This window comes from Opisthorchis viverrini (assembly GCF_000715545.1).
Source record: "Opisthorchis viverrini unplaced genomic scaffold opera_v5_232, whole genome shotgun sequence".
Classification (NCBI taxonomy): Eukaryota; Metazoa; Platyhelminthes; class Trematoda; order Opisthorchiida; family Opisthorchiidae; genus Opisthorchis; species Opisthorchis viverrini.
Window position 1 is genome coordinate 26,705 of NW_008751891.1, and position 23,922 is coordinate 50,626.

General features: G+C 45.9%; 1 protein-coding gene across 1 annotated transcript; it reads left to right on the forward strand.

The window, feature by feature from the left end:
- Positions 1–218: 218 nt before the first annotated feature.
- On the forward strand, positions 219–18,702 carry T265_08746 (hypothetical protein; the record flags this gene model as incomplete). The annotated part of the gene is made up of 7 exons (XM_009174635.1): positions 219–249; positions 5,547–5,691; positions 7,199–7,388; positions 11,344–11,436; positions 14,503–14,633; positions 17,715–17,789; positions 17,875–18,702. 7 exons carry the CDS (start codon positions 219–221, stop codon positions 17,984–17,986), a joined length of 777 nt encoding a protein of 258 aa, XP_009172899.1.
- Between the last annotated feature and the right edge of the window lie 5,220 nt (positions 18,703–23,922).

Sequence of the window (23,922 nt, forward strand, 5' to 3'; positions counted from 1 at the left end):
ACAAACTGTGACCTTATTTGATAGGGGCCTTGTTAGGAAATTTGCTGGGTGCATTTCCCACAAACGTTTACCTGTACAATTTTGAGGGATCATTTTTTTCCCAAACGTAAACCGTCGCGGGCAACTGCGTCTGAATACTTCGGTGGCGAGCTCAGGAGTCTCAAAACTGGCGCGAAAATACACAACTCCCTCAGCAAGACCGCTTATGCAATTTTGTCATGGCAGTTAAGGCAGCCTGTTGCCAAAAAGGTTATACCGGCTGGAAATTCGTCCCGGAAGATCCAACCCTATTAGTTAGGCCAGAAAGGGCATAATCTCTCAGGCATACTTACGTCATCCAAGTTATCATGAGTCATCGGAGTTGACAGGAGTAGAATTGGAAGATTTATTCGAAATTAAAAGGATTCATTCTCAATGATTGAACTACTTAGATGGAACAGCTGAAATCTTCTAACAACACAGATACCCGAGTGTAATTGTTTTATCGCACCAAATCGTAGCTCCGCCGCTTCGCCTCGTTTTTGACCCGGTTGGCCCTCTCTCTGTGCGTTCAATGAACAAGTCATCTTTGGTGAGTTAGTTTGAGGTTTACTTCCATGGCTGTACATATTCGTTTGTAAAATCATTCATGTTCTGAAAAATCAACATTTCATCGTGGACAACTGTCCAAATGAACTACAGCAAAAAATACGGATATGCAAGATTGAAGATATGGCTTTTGGGTCACCAGAAGGACTGATATACTTCTCGGGACAGTTCACGTCTATGGACGAATATGAACCCGAACACCCGGTATAACGCGAAAACTGACCCAAACACCATGGATGCGGGAGAACAGCTTCAGTCTCTTGAGTTCGTCTTTTTTCGCAGTAACTCTGTGCTTTTGGTGGACGATTCCCTTTCGTGTGCAAATTCCTTAGTGACTTTGGCTCGAGTGAGTTCATAAAACTGGCATTAGAATTTTATGTAGTGTTGTAGAATTACCGAAAAATGGCGGGAATGAACGTCAGTAGTTGAAAGAATGCACACCACTTCGGTTCCTTGCTAGCTAATGTCCCGCGCGGATAAAAAGTCGCCAGCAGCCTCCGCCAACCTATTCCATCGATAGCATCAAAACGGAATTTCTCCGAATCTAAAGCGTTGTGCACACAAAGCAACTGTAAGAGCGGTCTTACTCTGTGCTTTTGAAACTCGGCCCTCTAATCCGAGGAATTTAAGGGTCTTCAAATTGTTGACCGCATATTAAGAGTTAGCTGGGTGCAGTGGGCGCGCAACGAGATCGTGCGCAAGTTTGTACTTAGCAACGAATCCGAATTTGTCCACCAACAGTGCTGGATAGGGTATGCATTACTAATGCCCAACCACCGTCTACCGAAGAAAGCGTTGTTTTGTGTTCGAACCGATTGATCATCGAAGGTCCGCGGGGGCCAGGCATTAACACATCAACGTGAATTGAAAGTGGCTATAGTCATAATGCACCCTCTGGGATCTTCGTGTCTTCCCGGTGTGTTCCCACGTAATCCTGCTTGCTGATGACAAGACCCTGCGGTACGTGGGACGAAACCGATTCCAGTAGCGCGCTTGCTGTCATTTCTAAATAGGATTGTCTGGTTAACGTTCATCTTTCGTTGCGCGTGGCACTACGGAGCCACACCTCACTTCTCACTTGCCTCACCGTGTCGACGGACACCCGTAAAAGGTAGGTGCACGAGCGGGTGAACAACGGACTCACCGTATGGGATGTTCACGTTAACACTTGGCATTGGAAAGTGGGAACCCGAGAACATCACTACCTGCAATACGTAGGTGACGAAGACAACACAAAACCATTCATTTCCCAATATACGCCGTTAGGCTGGGTAACGACATCAATTGAACACTAGTGTGCATTTCCGGTGTGTTACACCCAGTGATGATAATGATAATAGTAATGATAATGACGGTGGTAGAAAAACAGGAGAATCATATCAACTAGACTTAGTATGCTTGGGTGATGCTGGGAATGTAAGTCCTTCCGCATCACCAGTGTCCGAAAATGTGATCTACGTTTGGAGGGTAGGAGGTTCTTATAAACTGGCTTTCTCGGTACTGATGCTGACGGTTGGAGAACTACCGCCGCAACAGGCTGCAAACACTCGCGCTAAAATTTGTACTGCCTGATTGTTGATCTGTTCCCCGAGTTTGGCATCAGCAGGCAGTCATTCTGCGTGATAGGGACCAGTTCGAGATGCATGGAGGGGATCCTGGGCGATGCTGCAAGTGTATGAGTTGCCTGCTGTTGGCCTAGTGCTGCAGTAGAGGCAGCGGTTTTTGGCGACGTACGTGGTGCATGTTATCATCATTAGAGACATTAGTGTTGACTTTGGTGCCTCACTGTTGTATACCCGTAACAGCTGTTTGAATATTTGTAAAGAGAGACGGGCAAATGACAGGTAGACTTGAACGTAACCTACCGCAAGCATTCTACGTTGCCTACGCCTCCAACCGCTCAGTGAAACAATCTGGCAAGAAACTGTCGGCTGCCGCTGACATGGGTTAGCCGTCAATACTTTCGACGTCACCAACCGCGATTTCTTCCTAGAAGGTGAACTCTCTGAAGAACACCAAAACTCTTAGTAGTCGCTTTCATGTCCTTATACCAAGTCTCACGTTTCGCACCTCACGGCTAATGTCATTCTGGAAAAGGCCTGACACCGGTTTTATCAGTAGGTGGTGTTTCGGTATATGTCATTACTACCGTCATCTTAAGCTGTAAAAACGGCGTACTTGCTGAGTACTGTTTATAGCTTCCATATTTCCGTTCGCCGATGATTTAAAGAGGTGGTGGTGGCGTAAACAGAGGGTTGTCAGCGAACTTTTCATTGGAGAGATCAGGAGGTGAGCCATGCATTGAAGGCAACAGCATGAGAGTGCCACTGAGCCAAGTCTGATAATGTCCCTAAGCATTGCTGTATCCAGTCGGGTTCTCCATCCAGGGGGAGCAATGGCCAGCGCTGTTGAGTTTGCTGGTAATGGCAAGCCGTTGTTTGACACCCTGGCTTATTCCCACCCTTCGTGTGGTTACGCGAAGAGGGTCCTTAGGGGGGGTCGGCCAACTGACATATACGCACCACGTGACCAAGATAATGTGACCAATTGAGTGCGATCAGTTCATCTATCGTAGACGAGTTATTTCTTCTGGAAACCACTCGATATAGCTGCAAGATGGCTCAGTGGTTAGAACGCGAATTTACTGACCGGAAGGTCTGTGGTTCTGCCCCGACCTCTGCCTCTCGAATTTCCTTACCTAGACTTGATCAGCCTCGCAGTATCTCAGCATTCATGCTTCCTTCGGGTGGCATGGCAGTTAGACACCGAACGGGTGCTACAGCTGAACTATGTACATCCGATATGATTTGGCATTAGTGGTTTGGTGTTCCCACTAGACTGGGTTGATGCCCCAAGGACATTGACGGTCGAATACTGGAAGTATTTTGATGTGGTTTGGTGTGTTTCTTTCTAACTTGCGAGGGCCTAAATTGAAATGATATGTCAGGCGTCCGCGCACAATGGTTTCATCGGGATTAGGTTGTTTGCCGCGCGAAGTACGTCAGTCTTGAGTTGTGGCTCTCCGCCGGTATTTGATGGCCAAGTGGCCCAACTGGGTGCACGGTTGATTTGCATTTAGTGCCCGCCAAATTACGTGATTCGAACCCCTTTGCTGTAAGTTCGTACTGACCGGAAACGGATGATGACCAACACATGAGTGTATCAGTCGCTCCCCGTTGTCTGTGTGACGATCATAGACTCCGAATCGACCACTCAAATGTGATTCCAAGGAGCTCAGATGAACATGGGTCAAGGATCAGTGCCGATTTCTGTGCTTCTTGCTTGATGAACGATCCCTGATTATTTTGCGTCGAAAGTATCTTTCTCAGTGGTAGAACTGCAGTCCGCTGGGGCATATGCCGACACTTCAAAGGGGCGCCGTTTTTTCTGTCAAGGGGCACTGGGCTTGATTGAGCTGGATAACTGAACGGTACAAAGACAATTGTCCAGTGGAATCCAATTGAGTTCAGCTCTCGGGGCTGAGTGCAGCTCACACCATCCTCTCCTCTGGATCATCGGAGTGAAATGTGAAAGAGCTGAGTTCGTCCTTGACGTCTGGAGATGCATGGCCATGCTTGAATCTTGTGTGTGTGTCTCAATTTTAGGAGAGTCTGTTTGTCAATTCGACATAGGATACGGACGTTGATAGCTTATATGTAGAAAGTGTCTAATGGATTTAACATGGTGTTATTTTGTTTAATATTAACAAGCATTGGGTTATATGAGATTTTTGGTCAGAAAGCTGCAACTAGATCATCCAACAATGTTTGCTTGTGTGGTGGGAATCGGTCGGGGAGGTACGTCGATGACAAAGAAATGTTTGGGCAAATAGTACTTTGCAGTTGCCCAGTTCAAGGACAGCAGTTTGGTTGATGTACTCTGTCTTGAGGCTTTGACCCAAAAGTCTCTCCCGCAGTGCAGCCCGACAATGTGGGGTTTTGTTAGGGGACCCTTCTCCTAGTCTTCATCTCAAAAGTCTGACCCGGGAAGCAGCGATCAATAAGGTTTTTTGGGGACCCTTTTCGGAACAAATGTCTCAATAGTTTGATCTGGTCTGCGGCACAGGTCTGGCCTAACCCGAGAGCGCAGAGCAGCCACCTCCAATGCGCGGCTACCTCCTCCAGCTTCCCGAATCATCGGTGAACGAAACTTTGGCAGCTACAACCACTGTACAACAAGTACGCGGTTATTACAGCTGACAATGATGATGAGAACAGCCAGCTCATGTTCCTGACGGATTTACGAGACGTCCGAGCTTCCGACTGTGAATCATTGTTCATAGAATCGCTGGATCTATATTTCAAGGATAACGACTACTCGTCGCGATTTCTGTTACTTAGGATGCACATAGTTTATGATAATCGTTATGCTCTGACCTTTGTCACATTCGTAAAATTTCTCCGGGAAGTTTTCTCATGATTTACTGCGTCCGCGACCTCCCTCTCCACGCTTGCGTGCATGTTATTGTGTAGCACCGTACTTCTCTTTCATAAGAAACATCAGATTTATAGCACAGTGTTTTTTATATTGACTTTTGGCTTATCTGAAGACTCGGTTCAAAATGAAGTCAGAATCTAACTGTTCTAGGATGCGCGTGCCGGTAGAGTTCCAGGAAGCTTATGGACCTATACAGATTTCTAATGTCTTACGAAATTTGCTAACCACATTTGGAAAAAGGCGCCTCACCTGCACTGTTTGGCATTAGAGCCAAACGCTCATTGTTTTTTAAACCCACAGTTGTCTTCACGTGGTACGAGACATCTCTCCCTTAGTGGCAGCCATCACCATCCGTCAGTCTCCCAGATGTCCTCTTTTCCTGTACCCAAAGTGTGAAAAGATGTGCTTTTGGAAAATCCTGTCTGACCTCATTGAAAGACCTGCTGTTTGTTCTCAGGGAATGTATGTTGCGTCAACCACTAACCAATGCATCTACATCCTTCTCCCTCTTCCTTTTTCAGTTGCCCCTCGTAGTTGGCTCGATCCTCTGCAGCCTTCGGAAAACAAGCGCGGACATCTGCGAGGCACAATACAGCGTGGTCAAATAGGCGCTAGAAGTTCTGCGAGAAGTCAGGATATCTGTAACTGGACTTCTCTTTGGCGCGGGTTCAATTAAAGCACGCGAAAAGGTGGTGTTGTTCTCTCCTTGCACGTGTCTAAATTCCCCTGGAGTGTTAGTCAATTCAGTACCAACAGGTAAGCTTTTGGGTATCAAAAGTTGGGCTTCACTGCTACGATGCCTTTGTATGATATTTGATTTGGTTGTGACATGGTGCGAGCCTGTCATATCAGATGAATCTCCATTTTCAGTGTCTGTTCACTTCCTGAATCTAGAGATTGAGGTTGTCTGACTTCTCGATTGCTCTTGTCCCGATGGTTCTCGTATTGTGGTAGCAAAGCGCTAAACGGGCGCCGCGGCTAACCGTGGTTCTAATCTGTGCATACGTAGCATCGCATTGTGTTGCAATGCAACCTGATTACAACTGGCTTCTTTTTTGAACATTCCTCTCCACTCTAGGTAGTGAACACTTCCACAGATGGAACGGTTTCTTGCGCTTTTTTATCGTGATATTACAATAATTCATGAGCACCAGACTGCATCCAAGGCGTAACTTTAGCAAAGGTTCATTCTACAGCGAGACGGAGTCTATCTGATAAGCGGCTATGAGCCCGCTTTCACATGCGGGACGAAACCGGATTCAGAACAAGTCTCACTCGTTTTTGGTAACATAGAGGTAGCAGGCGTTTCACTTTCCAAGGGGTTGTTCATTGTTCTGCGAATAGCTTAAAATCAGTACGTGGATTAATAATCCAATCCTTCTTCATTCTATTCTTGACCGCTCGCTGTGGACGGACTGCATTTCGCTCTATAGCTACCCAGCTACACAATTGATTTGCAGTGTACACTTACGTCCCAGCATGGCGCGTGTTTAACCGTTTGAGGTTCCTCCACCAGGATGGCAAGAAACCCACAGAACTGAGGTGTTTCAGCTGTTACTCAAAAAAGTACCGCAGCATCTCGCGCCAGATGGAAAGATTTCTTGTTTTAATTGCTGCACCTGCTGGCTTAATTAACATCTGTTGTAAGCGTCCATTAACCCTAACGCAGCTGAAACGTTCATTTGATCCGTTGAGCCAACCTTTCAATTTCAGGCAGAAGTTTGGCTAACATTACGTTTCCAATTTTAAAGAATAAAGATCATTACTAAGCCTCATAAGTGCGATGAACCGAACGGATGATCGTGCAGCTATGATCGAAGTTGTCCCCTGTTGGAAATGGAGGCACCAAATCAGATACATTTATCCAAATGTAGGCCTAAATGACCTTTAAGTAGTTGTGACTTTATGCATAAAATTAGACCCATCTGACTGTCACACACTGTCATGCTAAGCCGTCAGTGGAACAAAGAATGCGTGCGTAACGCTTCACGGATTTGCATTCATAGTTGTCGGACTTCGAGTATTTTTAGGCAAATTTTCAAACAGAAAATCTGTTTTAGTTGCCTGAAGCAAGTGAAAATCGTACACCTCCCGTACCACCTTCGTACACCCCGTACCACAGGTGAAGAAACACCAGTTCGAACCGACCCAATATGTCAGTGGCCATGCCCAGACACTCTACCGTCTCGATGCCGTCAAGCGCGACCTCATCAGCACGAGAGTCCGTACAATTTCGGAATTCCTTGAAGCCCAAAATGTCGCGACAGTTGCAGCAGCCCCACGTGACTTTGGTGGAACACAAAGGGGCACGTTTTCTGATCACCGATCAACCGAATCATGCCAACATGGAGAATTTCATATTGGTGAGTACTTTTTGTCTGTTTTTGGCCATTTACAGAACTGTTTGCCCAAGTGGTGGTTTCCCCTGGGTTATCGTTTTAACGTTCCGTGAGAATAGTGATTTAGTTAGTCTCGAGAACAAGTCTAGTTTTAAACCACTGTAGCGTTACCTCTTTGTCGAATTCAGCACCACTCAGTCATAGCTGAACCTTCTTGGGCTTGATAGAGGTTTGCGGGGTTTGCTATTGGTGTGAACAACTTCCCAACCGTTGGTGTGCATGATGGTTGCTGGGCAAAACATAAGCAGTATCATACTAGCTTCCTAATACAATGTACGTCTCGGGGATGCAGCAAGACCTGTACATTGCGTATAGGTCGGGTGATTATCCACTCGCTCTCCTGAATTTAACAAGTCGAAAGTTTCGACACTCATTTGCGTGTCACGAGAGACTGAATCTCTCGTTTAGGATATTCTTCAACTGAATGGGCTGCACAAAGGCCGCCTTATGTTTCAGTTGGCACGATATTCGGGATATCGCAGTGTATAATGTCACAAAAGAAACAACTCACAAGTTTGCTGAAAACTCTTCGAAGAGTCGTCGTGTGTCGATCGTGTGGCAGTTTTTTCATCAATCGAATCCAATTCGAAAAAAACAAAGATCCATTTTAACGATCAACTGGACTGTTCTACGTATCAGAAGCTGTGCTCCCAATGTCCCGTAATTAAATGTGAAAACACGAAGGAAGCGATTTGACTGCTTGAAATGGGATAAATGCCGCTCAGAGATTGTTTGAGGGATAGTATCGACAAAGCCACATTCCAGCTTAAGCGCAATAGCTTAGTGGTTAAGGCACCAGCTTACGGACCGGAAGGTTCATGGTTCGAACCCAACCTCGACTGCGCCTGTTTAGGCGTGAGCAACCTGGCAGTATCCCAGCTCTCGTGCCTCATTCCGTTGGCATGGCAGCTAGTCACCGAAAGGGTGATACATCTGAACGATGGTTACTATTTTAGGTTGCACGATGAACGGAATCGATCCGAATCGATGTGCTAAGATATCTTCTTCCCAGTCCTCATAGAGGATTACCCCTCCACTGTTGTTCTTAGGATGCTGGAACAGGCGGTTTCCTACGAAGTAATCAACCCATAATGATTCAGCTGCAAAGTTAAAAAAAAGTCCCCTGCACTCCATCACATTCCCCAAGGTTCCATTCTTAGTACGCTCAAAATCCGCTGAAGGCCTGGTGGCTGATATTGGCTTACTACTTCTCGAGTAACCTCTACTCTGTAGTGAAGTTCCGCTGCCCTCCGTCATCATCATCATCATCATCATCATTGTCAGCTTCAATAACCGCGTACTGGTACAGTGGTTGTAGCTGCCGCAGTTTCGTTAACCGATGATTCGGGGAGGTGGGGTAGGTAGCTGCTCATTGCAGGCGGGAGATGACAAATTGGTGCATAAATCCAGCACTGTCAGTGGGCTATCAAGCGGGGGTGGGGTGGAAAAGGAGCTATGCAGTGAAGGAAATAGCTTGGATGCACGAGCGCCATTGAGGGCGCGACTGGGCCATGTCTGACAATGTCTCTAGCCATTGATGTGGCCCGTCTCGGGGTCCCCATCCAGCAAGACGGCAATGACCAGCGCAGCTGAGTTTTCTGGTAATGGCTTTCATACTTCGCTGTCAAGTCATTGTTTGACCGCCTCTGGCTCTCTTCCATCCTTCACGTGGTTGTGCGAAGAGAGCCCTTCGAGGAAGTCGGTCGACTGGCATACGCAGCACGTGGTCAAGCCAGCGCAACCTATGCAGTGTGATCAGTTTCCGAATGCCACTACCCTCCACTTCCCACATGCTATCGGATTGTTTGTCATGTGATCTGACTTGACTGCGGGTACTACAATACGCTCTACACAGTTCCACTTGTTCGAAATAGTTCATTTCAGCTTCAATTCATCTTAGTTGTCTTGAAAGAGTCTGGACCATCAACAATAAACTTGTTAATCGTGGTGATATCGTCGGTGAGCAAACTGATGAGGTTTACAGGGTTAAAAAAGCTATCGTTTTCGTCGGTTAATAATCAAGCGATAGTAAAATCACAGGGGTTCAGCATTTGTCTTCCGAATACCAAGAGAGAAATATCATTCGATTCATTTAACCCGTGTGCAACGTCGAATGAAGTATACTCACATACTGGGGCATACTCAATCGTTACGTAGACAAAGGAGCTGGATAGACCCAATTCCAGGCATCCTAAAATGAACAATAAAACCGTATACTTATGTTGCGGTCTCGGGCATTTTTTAATTCAAACGGTCGATTTTTTGTTGGTTGCCGATGGCTTCGCTTTCGCACCTTAAGGAGATTGGGGGGAGGTATCAACAAGGTATTTCATAATTTGCTCACAGCTTGTTGGATTGTTCTTATATTGGACGTTCTTTTCATGTAGACAGGATCGTGTAGGACAACCTTGGTCATGTTGGCAGTGTTGATCGCTCTTTTACACTACTTATTTTCCAAAGTGTTCTTGATTTCACACGCACGCGATTGTCGTGGCAACAGGAGGAACGAAACTGCATAGGAAAAAATGGCACGTGCATTGTTTGATATGTGGAACGTAAGCACAAGTGAACAGATCTGAATTCCCCATCCTTAGAGAGATGAATATGGGCTGGCAACTGCAGATACCGAGCTTTTATCGATTCTGGGAGACGTGGAATGTTTTTTTAGCATCTCTCAGTTCTCTACCTGTCTACCGCACTTTGGAAGTACGTCTTGAACCCCAGTATTTGGACACATCGATTTGCGAAGGTCGTGAGCGCGGAGGGACCAGGTCTACTTCAGCACGGGCAGCACAGTGTACTCGAAACTTCCTACTGTTCAGCTGTGTACGATGGGAAGTGACCTATTCTCTTGTGTGACCAGGTATTTTAGAGAATCAACTTTATAGGTCGCCTCCTTGCTGGCTGGAATTGAGGTGGCCTGTACAGTTATGGCTGTGCGGGTAAGGTTCATGTGAGTCAAACGACAAAGGTTAATACCTGTGTTTCAGCAAATACGACATAATAGATCATGATCACGTGAATAAACAGGACCTTGCGGGTTAGTTCACGCCGCGTAGTCGACATGGCCGCTCACGTGATCGTGAAGACAGTCAGGCAGTATGAGACAATCAAACTCGTTAAATGGAGCGAAGGGATTTGTGAAGTAACAAGTGAATGAATTTAATTCATTACCAATCTTATTGGTTCGCCAATTTGTCAAAAATTTCGGAATGATGCAGCTGGAAACATCCAGAACGATCAAGACCGACTGGGAGTCACGGGTCTGTCTATTGATTGGATTTGTCAATCGTCCGAGTTGCCAGCATTCGTTGATCTCATCCACCTAATGCGCCGGAAAAATCGAATTTATTTCATGGTTCAGAGAAGACGAGTGGGCTGCTTGATTGAGAGTCCCGAGTGTTTGAACCGGTCTCCAAACATGCGCTTCAACGACGGACAATGAAGTGGTTTTGCCTCACGTCTATCGATCAGACTGTTTATTTAACTGCGAACAAGCGCGACGCGGCTGGTATCAACAATAAAATCGATTACATGCTTTACGTGTGACCGCCGCCTGACAATTCCTGCGGTTGTCTGTGGTAGGTTAGCTGTTTCCGCAGATGGGCGTTCTTCCTGATTGCATAGCGACGAATCTCCAGTGCGTTTTACTGGGGCGCTGTCAAGACAACCGTCGTCTCATGCCCCGTCTTTCCAATTGTCCCCGTGAACTGTAAGCTGCGGTCTGTTTTTTTTTCATTTTAAATATTTTTTTCATACTATGACTGTCCAATGTGCACTTTCCATTCCGTCATCCCCACCTAAAATGTACATTTCTTGCGTATGTTTGCTCAGTAGCTTCTTAATTCATCCATTTGAAAAATGTATACCTCTCGTTTTCTCAAGCTCATTACCCCCGTCCAATCTACTTCACTTTCAGACCTGTCGTTTGCATAAAGTACACATACTGGTGCGCGTTTGCGAATCAACTTACAACGAATCGTTGCTGGAAGCTGCTGGAATATGTGTTGTTGTAAGTGTTTCTCTTACAAATCCATCATGTATGGTTCAAGTATGATTCATGTTTGATTCAAGATAGACTTCCTGCCGGAATGTAAAATAATTTGCTCATCTAAGTTTGACTTTGGGATTGAAAGTGGAGATCTCACTTCAGAATAGGTCGTGAGCCTTCGGATACAGTATATGGTCTGTTTAAAGGGTACTTCTGTCCTACAGTAGCGGAAGCACTCATCCGTCCTCAGTCCTTACTACATGATCGGTCCCCCAATGTGGCAGTGACTACTTCTCGCCGCACTACTTCCGTACGCGGGCAAAATCAGGCGAGAGTGGACGAGGATTGCGATGCATTGGTCCTGGATTCGCTCACTACACTAGAGAATAACGTAGAACAGCGACCATAAGTAATATCAAATGATGAGCCGATCCTCAACGCAGTACTGGCAACCAAAGACGGAACCCAGCCACATTGCATAAGTACACTCAACCCGCGTACAGTCCAGAGGCGCCCACTCGGACAAATCTCAGCTGCTTCTGGGCGCTTGTCTTTCCCGTGTTCAGCCTTGAATTGGTTGTAGTCAGCCATGAGGTATAACGCTGTTGCAGACACTAGGAATGAATCGGTCGTCACCGAAAAGCGCATCTTTCAGCTTGGTGCACCAGGCGAAGTGAAGGTCAGCGAGGTATTTCGAGCTCACAATAGCTCTTTTTAATCTGTAAGAATAGACATCATGCATGCTTAATCCTATGACTGGATTAGTCGGCCGAGCATGTTATCCAGTCCACTTAGTTGGTCGTTTGTAACATACGCAAATGGTTTGGTCCACTGTCAGTACTACGCTCTCACTCTCTGGCTAACCCTTCCAGACCGATCAAGGCACGTTTGTTATTGTGCGTTGATCGAATCCAGTTTGATTATAACTTCACAGTTTGGTGAACTGACGAATATGCCAGTCGTTCAAGTAATTTCCAACCTTTTTCGCATTTTTGTCCACGACCTCTGGTTCAAACTGTGTTTTCTTCATTTCCCAACGCGTTTAGTAATCTGGTTGGTTAATAAATAAAGGTGGTAAGCAACTACGTTCAGTAGAATCGTGAAATATATGACAAAACTTGAGGTGCCAACGTTGAACTCTGCTGATCAATGTAAAAAGGCTACACTATACTGATCCTTTTGATTGGCTGGTGAACTTGTGACTTGGATCTTAAAGGACTCTGTGGTTGGTCGGTCATGATGTTGGAATTGGTCCATTCAATGGAAGTCCTACGGCAGTGAAGCATCGTGTTTGAACACTAATGTCATGCTGTCGACGATGTTGATGATGAATGGAAAAGTGATTGGATGTTGGAATTGGTCCATTCAATGGAAGTCCTACGGCAGTGAAGCATCGTGTTTGAACACTAATGTCATGCTGTCGACGATGTTGATGATGAATGGAAATCCGAGTGATTGGACATGGTTCTTTTGCAAACAAGGTATGGTCTGATGGAATTTCACGTAAGCACCTTTATTCGACCTTGGATTTGTTTGCAAGAACGAGATACTTGGATTGTTTAGTTAACCAGTTTCTCGCATGTGGGATCCAATCGGGCACCAACGCTTTTCTTTGTGTTCGCTCGGACATGTGTCGAACAGTGTGTTCTTTTATCCGTCTTCGAAGCATGCTATCAATGTATTCTGCACAAAAGTTGCAAGTCAGTGAACATATAATCACTGATAAGCCGAGGAATCTCTTTCGGATTAGATTTGTGTACAGAACTTTGAGTGTTCCGTTAACTAATAGTCAGCATGATGTGAAGCCGTTGGATAACAATTAACTATACGCAGTTGTTTCTTGGGCCTTATCAAGGTCAGTCCTCCAGGTGGGTTCCTCTAAAGATGCTTGCGGGTGCCTGTTTTCTATGGCTATGGGCGAGATGGCTCAGTGTTACGAGCGCCGATTTACTGACCGGAAGGTCCGTGATTCGAACTCGGCCTCTGCCTCTCGACTTCTCCTGTGTAGGTTTGGGCAACCTGGCAGTATCCCAGCCCTCGTGCTTCCTTCTGGTGTCATGGCAGTCACCCACCAAAAGGGTGCTACAGCTGAACGATGGCTATGCATCCCAGTTCTGTATCCAGGATCCTCTGAGGGCAGATATTACAACCCCCGTGTGTGAAGCAGCTAACCAGATTTCACTTGTGTTTCAAAACTGTTGAAATGTGTTTACTGCATGGACCAATTTGATTTCTCATAGACACCTCTTTGTACTTTATCGTCAGTTTTCCTTAGGTCATCAGTTCTGTGCTCCGCTGCAGTGGATTTGCAGTTTGGAAACTCAGTTTCTCCTCTTTATCTGATTCCCTAAAGAAAGTAACTACACTTGTCGTTGTTTCATGACGTTCGTTGGGTTCAGTAAAACCGCAGCTTCCACTTGCCTTCTGTCAACGCCAAGAATGAGACGTTAGCCATGTTCCACTGGGGAGTCGGCCTTCTTCAGATGTGTCGGAAAATATTCGTATATCTTAAGCTGTACAGTATGCCCAGACCCAGTCAGCTGTAACACCCTTTCGGTGCCTAGGTGCCATGCCACGCGAATGAAGCACGAGGGCTGGGATACTGCCAGGTTGCCCAAACCTGGACAGGGGAAGTCGAAAGGCAGAGGTCGGGCTTGAACCACAGACCTTCCGGTCAGTAAATTTGCGCTCTAACCACTTGAGCCATCTCGCCCCACAGTGTGCCATCAGGCCTCAACAGGAACAAAACAATTACGTAGCACTTCTCAATGACCCCTCCTAGACGGTCTTCACCACGGGCGTGTGCTGGACCTAGGAGTCATGGCCCGTATACCCAATCCGTTGATATCATTCAGGACCGTTTTCGGTTGTCAGCCTACTTTTGCTGCCCTGTATGCTATACCTGACTGTTCTCTCAGGGAGTCGTTTCCGAAGCACAAGTCAAAGGATGTGATTATGCATCGCGTGGCATGTAATCTCCGGTTTCCTCATTCTCAATTTGTGTTCACCCACTCAATGTCTCTGTATACTCTATCTAATCAACATCGTTTCTTCTAACCCTATTCTACCATTTTTGAATTCTCACAGGACTTGGAATTCGAGGACGGAGCTCCTCCACCGGAATCAGTCTTGGAAAAGTGGTTTCAGCTGATCAATGATTTGTGGCAAACTCATCCAGATGGATGTGTAGCTGTTCATTGTAGAGCTGGCCTTGGACGGTAAGTAGCAGTATGACAACCTGGCCAAAATGCCTGTTGCATTTCCTAGTTCACGGAGCTATGGTTTATCGATATTACTGCAAGTAATTTGAGATCGCTCATTGCTTTTCAGTTGGGGAGCATGGAGAGACTTACTGTTTGTTTGTCCTTGCTTTCTGTTCTCACAGTCCGCAGTATGCCAGGTGATCCACTACGTGGTACATATGGACTCGAGTGCTAGTCAAGTCTCACATGTCTTTAGTAGTATCTACTCTCTAGATGCTGTCATACAGTGTCATTCAGTGTTTTTCACTATCCTGTTCCAAAATAACTCGTAGGCTTTGTCTGTTAGTGAGCGAAACTTCATCTACACGCGTCTGAGAGCATTGAGTAAAAGTGTACATGATGAATATCTCCTCTATATATATATATATATATATATATATATATATATATATATATATATATATATATATATATATATATATATATATATATATATATATATATATATATATATATATATATATATATATATATATATATATATATATATATATATATATATATATATATATATATATATATATATATATATATAGCATGGGCGGTTATAACTTTCTGGAAATTCTGGCGCGTTCTGGGTGCACCACTGACAACCATCATTCGGTCAATACTGGGTCATGATTGGCTGTTGGGTCCAGACTTTCGATCAATCAGAGCTCGCCTTGATGCCGGACCGGCAAGCGGCCCGACTTCTGGCCAATCCTATGCGTGATAGGCTTCTCAAGCTTAGCAGGGCCTAACTACGACCGGTATCTGTGTGAAATTTAGCCTAACAGCTGTCAAACCTGCAAACTTACAATCATCTACTACTTCAACCAAGTCCGGACCCTTGTAGTTATCAATTGACCAGTCCAATATCGTTTTGCCGTTAGACGTGTGGGTGCTCGGCAGAACTGAGTCGCTGTTAACACGTGCGCGAGATCAGGTGGTTGTTGGCCGAGGATGAGCTAATTACTCATCGCGGTGGTCGATGTGGCACAAACGATCCATGTGCCAAATGATCTTGTGATGTCGCTGGATAAGCGTTTCGTGGCCCAGTTCATCATAGGTGTTTTGTCGCTCGATGCGACCATAACGACGACTCATCGATACATGATGACTCTCAGTGTATTTCAGCCCAAAGAGGCTGAATCATTTTTGATAAGCAGCAGAAACCGCAAGTATTACTGGAAAAGTTGACCAACCCTTCGGCCTTTGCCTAGCGCACACAATGCAGTCATGCTGCGAGAATCGGTCAATTCGGGTATCTTCAGGTCTTTGAGCATTGTTGTCTCAAATCCATGGCCGGAATCAACTGGAACCAGCGAACTCGGCATGGGGTGATCGGGAAATGGGTCTTCGGTGAGGCAGATGATACCTCACTCAAAGAATGCATCCAACACTGCAAGCCAGGGTAACTGTGTCACGTGCTACGCATGCCTAATTACCGCTCGCCGGGAAGATCGCTGCTTTCCGCGCCTAATTCACAGTGGTGGAAACCTAGAGGTGGATAGAATTTGACATGACAAAAGGGAAAGAGGGGTGTTACGAAACGTTTGGGCGCTGTTGTGCTTTTGGCCTTCCAGGATGGGGTCCAACTGACCCTCCCTGCGCTTGGCTGGAGACACTGAACCATAAGGCGACTGGCCAATATCAGGAAGTTCATGTGGTCAGATTGTGTGAGTGCTTTAGGAGTGGACACTTCGGTGTTCGGTTGGCCCTAGGCCCCCCAATCCTCTCTTCTATCGATTGTAAGTCTTTATTCAGAGGAGCTGACCTGTTTGTACGGCAATGAAGCACCAGTGTTCTCTGTTGTTCTCTGGTTTTGCTCTTAACGATGGTGATGAATTTTCAAAATAATCGACCTAACAGATGTCTCCTTAGTCGGATTTAGAGCTTCTGGCTAGATTGCCTCGCCCCACCACACTTAGCTCATAGCACGTCTTGCAAATCGTCTAAAAACGAAACGCGTCCCCGGGAAATCTTCCCTTTGCTTGCTATCCATGAAGACGCCAATGATTTGTTTTTCACCCCTCCGATCCGTCACGAAGAGACTGGATCTTACCGTGGTTTGACGGTTTGCGCACCTCAGTGACCCATTGAGCTATACTGGGGGTGCCCCCGCAACACTCACCCCAGACCCAGTATGACGGTCACTTTGTGCCTGATGTGCGAGTCTTGACTGTGCTAGCGCATACTGCGCCTTGAAGAGCATTCACCATTGTTTGTCCTTTCTTTGGTTGTTAGTCTTTAGACGCCTGTTCCCATACCAAAATCTTTACATACTTTGGGATTCACCTCATCAGACTGGCACTGTCCTTGGCATGATTTCGAATGAGACGTTTCCCTCTTTTCTCCCATATTCTCCTGTTACTCTTTCGCATTCATCGCTTGCATTCACTTCTTATGTTTGTGACCATGCTCTTCAAAAATAAATGATAATAGTCTCTCATACCAGCTTGGTCAATGGTCAGAGGTCTGACGAAAAGTCGTCCAGCTGTAGCGCACCCTTTCGGTGCCCAACTGCCATACCACACGAATGAGGCACGAGGGCTGGGATACTCCCAGGTTGCCCAAGCCTAGACAGGGGAAGTCGAGAGGTAGAGGTCGGGTTCGAACCACGGACCTTCCGGTCAGTAAATTCGCGCCCCAACCACTTGGTCCATCTTGCCCCATGTATCTCCATTTCCCACCAAACAACGCTACCTTGCGGTTAGGCTTTTGAGCCAAAGGCTTTGGTTGGGGACCCTAATCGTCCTCCTGTCTAGGTGCGGGCGCCTTGACAGTATCACAGCCCACGTACAACTATGATACTTATGTCTAAGAAGTATGGCAGCTAAGCATTTATTTTGAACACTGATGTCATGTTGTCGATGATGATGATTCACCCCCCTCCCTCAGGTGGCTCTCAGGCTAATCCACGTCAAATCAAGCAAGTGTAGAACGTTTTTCTCGCTACCTTTTGATTTGAAATCCATTGAAACAAACTGCAAAGCAAAATTGACCCGCGCTCTAAACTGCAGTATCAATCGATCCTCCTTGTTCTTATCCGCTCAGAGCCCCTGCATTGGTTGCGGTTGCACTGATTGAACTGGGATTGCCGTACGATGAAGCTATCGAAATGATCCGCGGGTAAGAAGGTGTCGTTTTTCTTCATGATCTACTCTTCCATGTGAATTCCTCAGTCTCCGAATTCCGTTTCATCTCCATTTTCCAGTCGGCGCGCAGGGGCTTTGAACACTCGCCAGATTCAGTATCTCAAAAGTTTCCGTCCTCGCAAACGGTTGCGGCTGAAGAATGGCCACAGCGATCGATGTTGTATTTTGTAATATCGACTTGTCTGTTGTCCGTGCCTTTGTGACCCTTCTCCGCTTACTCGTACACGCACACACACACGCACGCCATTGCTGATGTGTACAAACTTTCTTCTCTCTATGTGCAATCGCTTGTTCGACCCTTGTACCTAAGTGTGTGAAACAAATGTTCTCTGGACAATCACTACCACTGGATTACTTCATGCGCGGTAGATATGTTGATTATTATCACTTTTTTGCGTGCAATTTTCACTGTAGATCCTCCTATCAGTTCGTACTCCGCCCAGTAAACTATTTTTTCCCGCGCCAGCATTTCGGTTTCCTCTTCCTTCTTTTTTTTCTATTTCACCCTTCTCCAGGGAGGTTCACTCTTATTCTGGATTTCTTAAATAAACGCATCTAAGCACACATTGTAGCGGATGACACGCCAAGACCGCGTTTATTGATGATCAATGTAACTGCTGCCATAAACGTTCACGTTTTTGCTGCTCAAGTGTTTCCACTTCGAATGTGTGTATACCTTGGAAAGTAAGACAGCTGCACTGGAATAATACCACATGGTCTCTCGACTATCATAGGGGCCACCTGATGTTTGGCAGTGGCTAGGCTACTGCACTGTCCCAACAGTTTAGTGGTTTCTCTGCCCTGCGCTTTTCCTTCGTATGACCTTCAGGATGGGTAGTTGTTATTTTAGGGGAACCTAGCGAACGAATAAAAATATAATGTTTTTTGCTCCAGAACTGTTTATCGGTTTTTTCGATGGGGGGCGAGGTGGCCCAAGTTGTAAGAGCGCGAAGTTACGGAAGGTCCGGTCCGTGGTTCGAATCCGACCTCTGCTTCTCGACTTCCCCTGTCTAGGCTTGGGCAACCTGGCAGTATCCCAGCCTTCGTGCTTCCTTCGGGTGGCATGGCAGCTAGACACCGAAAGGCTGCTACAGCTGAACGATTATTTTCTATGGGTCAGAGTTGAGTTTAGGTCGAGAGCATTACTTCGTTCTAAATGTTCTCTTCGAAGCGGATTCACTGACAAAAGATGTCGAGACTGAAGAACATCACTCTCTTGCTTAAAGGCCTTTTCTAATGGGGCTTGACTGTATCTGGTCACCAAGTTATATGAAGGCACTTGTAATCCAACGGAGCTGAGGTTTTATCCCCACGACATTTTGGTCCCATCGACCTTCAGAACTGGGTTTTCACAATTCATTAAAGCTTGATAGTTCACAGGTTGTCGCTCAGATGTGAGCCTCTTGTGCCGATCTAGCTCGTTGAAGGTTCGTGTGGCGTACTTAAACAATACTGACGATTAGTTGTACATGTTTTCGGGATTCGTGGAATACACATCGCTCCCGTTTGAACAGTTCTCCTGTTGTCCCGGCTCATTTATTCTGTTGGATTTATGTGAAAGGGAGAGTGCTATTGAACTCGAGTTTCGCTCATCAGCTCTGAACTCCGGACGTGAGACCTGCCAGGCGAGCTTGTTACCACCACTCCACCGACGCACATGGGCGCATCTGAGTTTCCACTTCTGAACGGGTGAACTTTTTCACGCTTGAGCGGCATGGAAGCTTAACACCCGCTAAATAATTTTTACTTATTTGCTAAGGCGCCCTGATGAGAGAGCCAGGACACTCGGACGACTGTTCAAACAAGACTGATATGAGCATGAGTGCTGACTATGTCTGAAACGGGTACTGTGCAGCAATTCCCGTGGTTCTGTTCTACCATGGGTGACGGAATTTTAAATTTCAAATGAACATGACCATCATTCGAATGTACAATCTCCTCGAAGTAAAACTCCCGTTGGAACAGGATTTCAAAGCACCGCGCTCAGTTGCCACGAAAGGACTAATACGTCACAATGGGAATATTTGTTCATATTTATTTATTCATTTTTTGAGAGCTGGTTCATGATTCTTTGAATTGACCCCAACTGCATGCACTTTCTAGATTTTCCCAACTATGGAATAGAGCCTAACCTTAGGACTTAGTCCATTCTGGTTATTCAACCGTTGACCGTGCCCCCAGATGAGGTTCGCTCCAGTTGGTTCATTCGGAAACAGAGGTACATATGAATTCGCTCGCAACATACCGTTGGTGATCACCTAATTAGTTAAATGAAGTTCTATTTTTTTCCTATGCAGAAGGAAGTGGGATGGTTTTGACTTTGAACGTTTGCATCATTCGTTGGGAAACTCCCTCTTTGATACAAAATTTTGGAAACCAGTTATATAATGTCCAGTGAGTTTGCGAAAAAAGTGGTAATCCCTTTCATAAAGGAAACTACTCACAAGGTTGCTGACAACTGTTCGACAGCCCACGACCGGTTCCGCCTTTCTTGGGGCTCATCAGGTAGGCGCAGTCCCCGAGTTTCCGTCAACCTTGTGTTCTTCCTGAACCCAAATTGGGCTGCCGAAGAGTTTTCAGCAACCTTGTGAGTAGCTTCCTTTATGAAAATATACTGCGACATCTCGAATATCGTGCCAACTGAATCATGAGGCGGCCTGTGTGCAGCACATTCAGTTGTAGAATATCATGAACGAGAGATTCAGTTGAGTCTCTCGTGAAAACCAAGTTGATTTGCAAATGAGTGTATTTCTCGAGTGGAAATCCTATTTGAATTAAGCGTGTTGAAGGTTATTTCGAAACAGCTCAAACAGATGATGGGGAGAGGTGTTGGGAAAATGATTTAACTTCTCGAAATTGTACATGAACTGCGGCGGATCGCTTCATCTGACAGGCCTGTAACGTGCAACTGCGCAAGCAACAGTAGCTGTCATCTCCTGAGGGTAGATTTTGTCGGATTTTGGACGCTACTGCGCGTCAGCTTCAGTGAAGGCATATTAGGCCTATTTGGATCACACCGAGTTTTGGTTGCATTTGAGCAAGTCCTTGTAAGCCTTGGCTAGTTTCCGGACGAACGGGTGACTTTCTTCTAGAAACGGGACAATTACATGGTCGCTCTCCAGAAGAAATCTTTCCTGAGCGCCGACAAACGTGAAACGCTGCCACCAATGTATCCGGGTGTGGTTGCTCTGTTCTTCGACCCCTTATTTCTGTGTAGAGTTACCTGCGCCGGTAGGTGGCATTTCCTGTCAAGTTGGTCTACTTCGATTTTACTGTGCCTTCTTCACTCTTCTAAAATGTTATCATTGATTTGTTTTAACTATGCTAGCGTAGCTTCCTCACCGGCACCCTGTCAGGTGGTATGAACTTGACAGATATTCTTGCTACATTAACGACCTGTTCCCAGTGTTCACTGCGAGATCTCAGATGCTTTCCGGTGATTCCTCTTGAGGATAATCGTGTTCTTTGGACGTGATTTTGGACTGGTTGACTAGTGTACTGCTTAATCTCCCAACCTATCTTTGTCCGTCCAGCTGCCATACCACCCGGAGAAAGCATAAAGCTTGTAGTACCGCCAGATTGCATCTGAGCGCCAAGGTCGAAAAAAAGCTCTGTGTTCAACCATTGATGTTTCAGAGCATTGCTGGAGTCTGGTAGATACACTGGATCGGTGAGGATGAGGCACGCCGTCGGAAGAAAAAAACTCGTCATGACAGACAAACAAGTCACACACCATAGGCTGTGCTGATTTGGTCACGTGCTCCGTATGCCACTCGATCGACTTCCTCGAAAAGCCTTTTCACACGCCCACGTGAAAGGTGGAAGCGAGTCAGGGAAGGCAACGAAGTATGAATACGAGCAAACTCAGCTACCATGGTCACTGCCACCCCACTGGATGGGGATCTGAGATTGGACACACCAGTGGTTACAGACATGACCCAGTAGCGTCCTTAGTGGCGCTCATGCACCCGAGCTGTTGCACTTCCCCAACTAAAAGGCCACTGACCCCCTGGATTCACGCATCAATTATATGAGCCACCACCTCTAATTGTCAGCTGTCTACCCAACTGCCCAAAGTCATCGGCGAACAAAACTGTGGAAGCTGTAACCACTGTACGACCAATACGCGGTTTTTACAGCTGATGATGATGATAATGTTGATAACTGTTCGGCTACCCAAACTTAGACGGGAACGTGGAGTTGCACTGTGGAAGCTGTAACCACTGTACGACCAATACGCGGTTTTTACAGCTGATGATGATGATAATGTTGATGACTGTTCGGCTACCCAAACTTAGACGGGAACAGTGGAGTTGCAGATGTTGGGTTCGGAACACGGACCCTCCAGCCAGTGAATCCGCGTCCTAACCACTCAACTGTCTGTTGGGTTTTTCGCTCACGTGCAAACTACTACAGTGTGCCACTGTAAAATTTATTCCCCAAGACATCGGGTTTCACCTCGTGCCCAAGAAGGTAGGCTCTATGCTGCTAAAGCGACAAACTAAACTGTCCATTGTAAAAAGGCGTCTGCTGTTGGGAACCACCATCTTGGTTTCCGTCGTCAAGCCTTCAGGAGGTTTGAGACAGCGATATTTTCCTGATTTCCAACTGAATTTTTTTGTCCTATTTGTGACTATGCAACACAATTTTGGAGTTCCGGCAACACTCAACATGTACCAAAGACAAGCGACTAAGTAGATGAGGGGTACTGGAAGTGTAACATACACAAAGAGCTCGAAGACGCTAGCTGGAGGTGACTCTTGAACGATAGGGTTTTTGCTAACCACATCCTGAATCGGCGAAATATCGGGGAGTATTCTGCGGTTTATTCGCAGCACCTCTTACGAGGTGACCACCAAGATAACCCAGCCTACGGTTTCATCAGACCGAACTGCCGAAAGACTTCTGCGTACGGATATCTCACTGTTGGAATGAGCTTCCACTCCGCTTAACAAGAAACGTGGTGCTCAATCTGGACACCTTTAGTATGAACCGTGAATTGGGTGGATACTCGAACGCAGTTGTATTTTCAGGACATCTTTCACCCATTTTTAATACACCTGTGAAAATTTCTGGGCACAGGCTTCCGCACCCGAATCCCACTAAAATCATGTGCGGATGAATATCACACCCAAACTCTTGCTCTACCATTTGTTAGCTGATTGCTATTCATCACTTCCAAAAACCAAAATCAGTTGCTTGACAAACATAAAATGTGGGGAACTAGTTCTACCCAAAACTGACATCCGAGCGATACAATTCTGTCAAGTTTTATTAAAACAGCCACAATAGAACAAGAGTTTTTATAAAGAGCGAACCTTAGGTCTTAAAAGAACTCGGCGTCTGTCACGATCTATGTACCCTCATCGGTCAATAACCGTTACGAAACAAAATCCTCGCAAACCTGAAGTTTTCGTCACGCCCGTCGAGTCATCTGAACCGAAAATGGTGTATTCTGCCCTGATTTGTATCGATCGGCCTCTCGTGAAGGAAGGGGGTTCGTTTGCAAAGAAATTCGGTCGAACGAAATTGTTCTGTCCTGTGGCAATCATTTACTTAATAGGAAGTTCTTTACTTGTAATGTACTACTCATAAGGTTGCTGAAAATCCATCGACCTTATGTATAGTACATTACAAATATACATGTATCGCGATATTTCAAATATCGTAGCGACTGAAACATGGGGCGGCCTGGGGCAGCACATTCAGTTGCCTGAGAACATCATAAACGAGAGATTCAGCTGGGTTCCAGGTGAGTCTCTCGAATGAACCAAATTAGTTTGCAAGTGAGTGTATATTCGCTAAGTTCTTTACTTACTCACCGTCATGTGCTTCGTGCGCTTGTCGACTGTGACGCACGGGAACTATGCTCCACATGTTTCGGCTGTGAAGCCGATAACGTAGGCACCGAATTAATTTGTCACGTTCTAGGTTTATCTAGTTTTGACTCTCTGGATGAATACGAACATTCGTCAAGCAGTTCACACATACACTCCACCCGTCCTCATTTCTTAGCACACAATGCACTTCAGAAACTTTTCGAGCTGACTATGGGCGTTTTCTTCACACCTTGCGGTTTCATATACCTATCGATTTAAATCGACCGT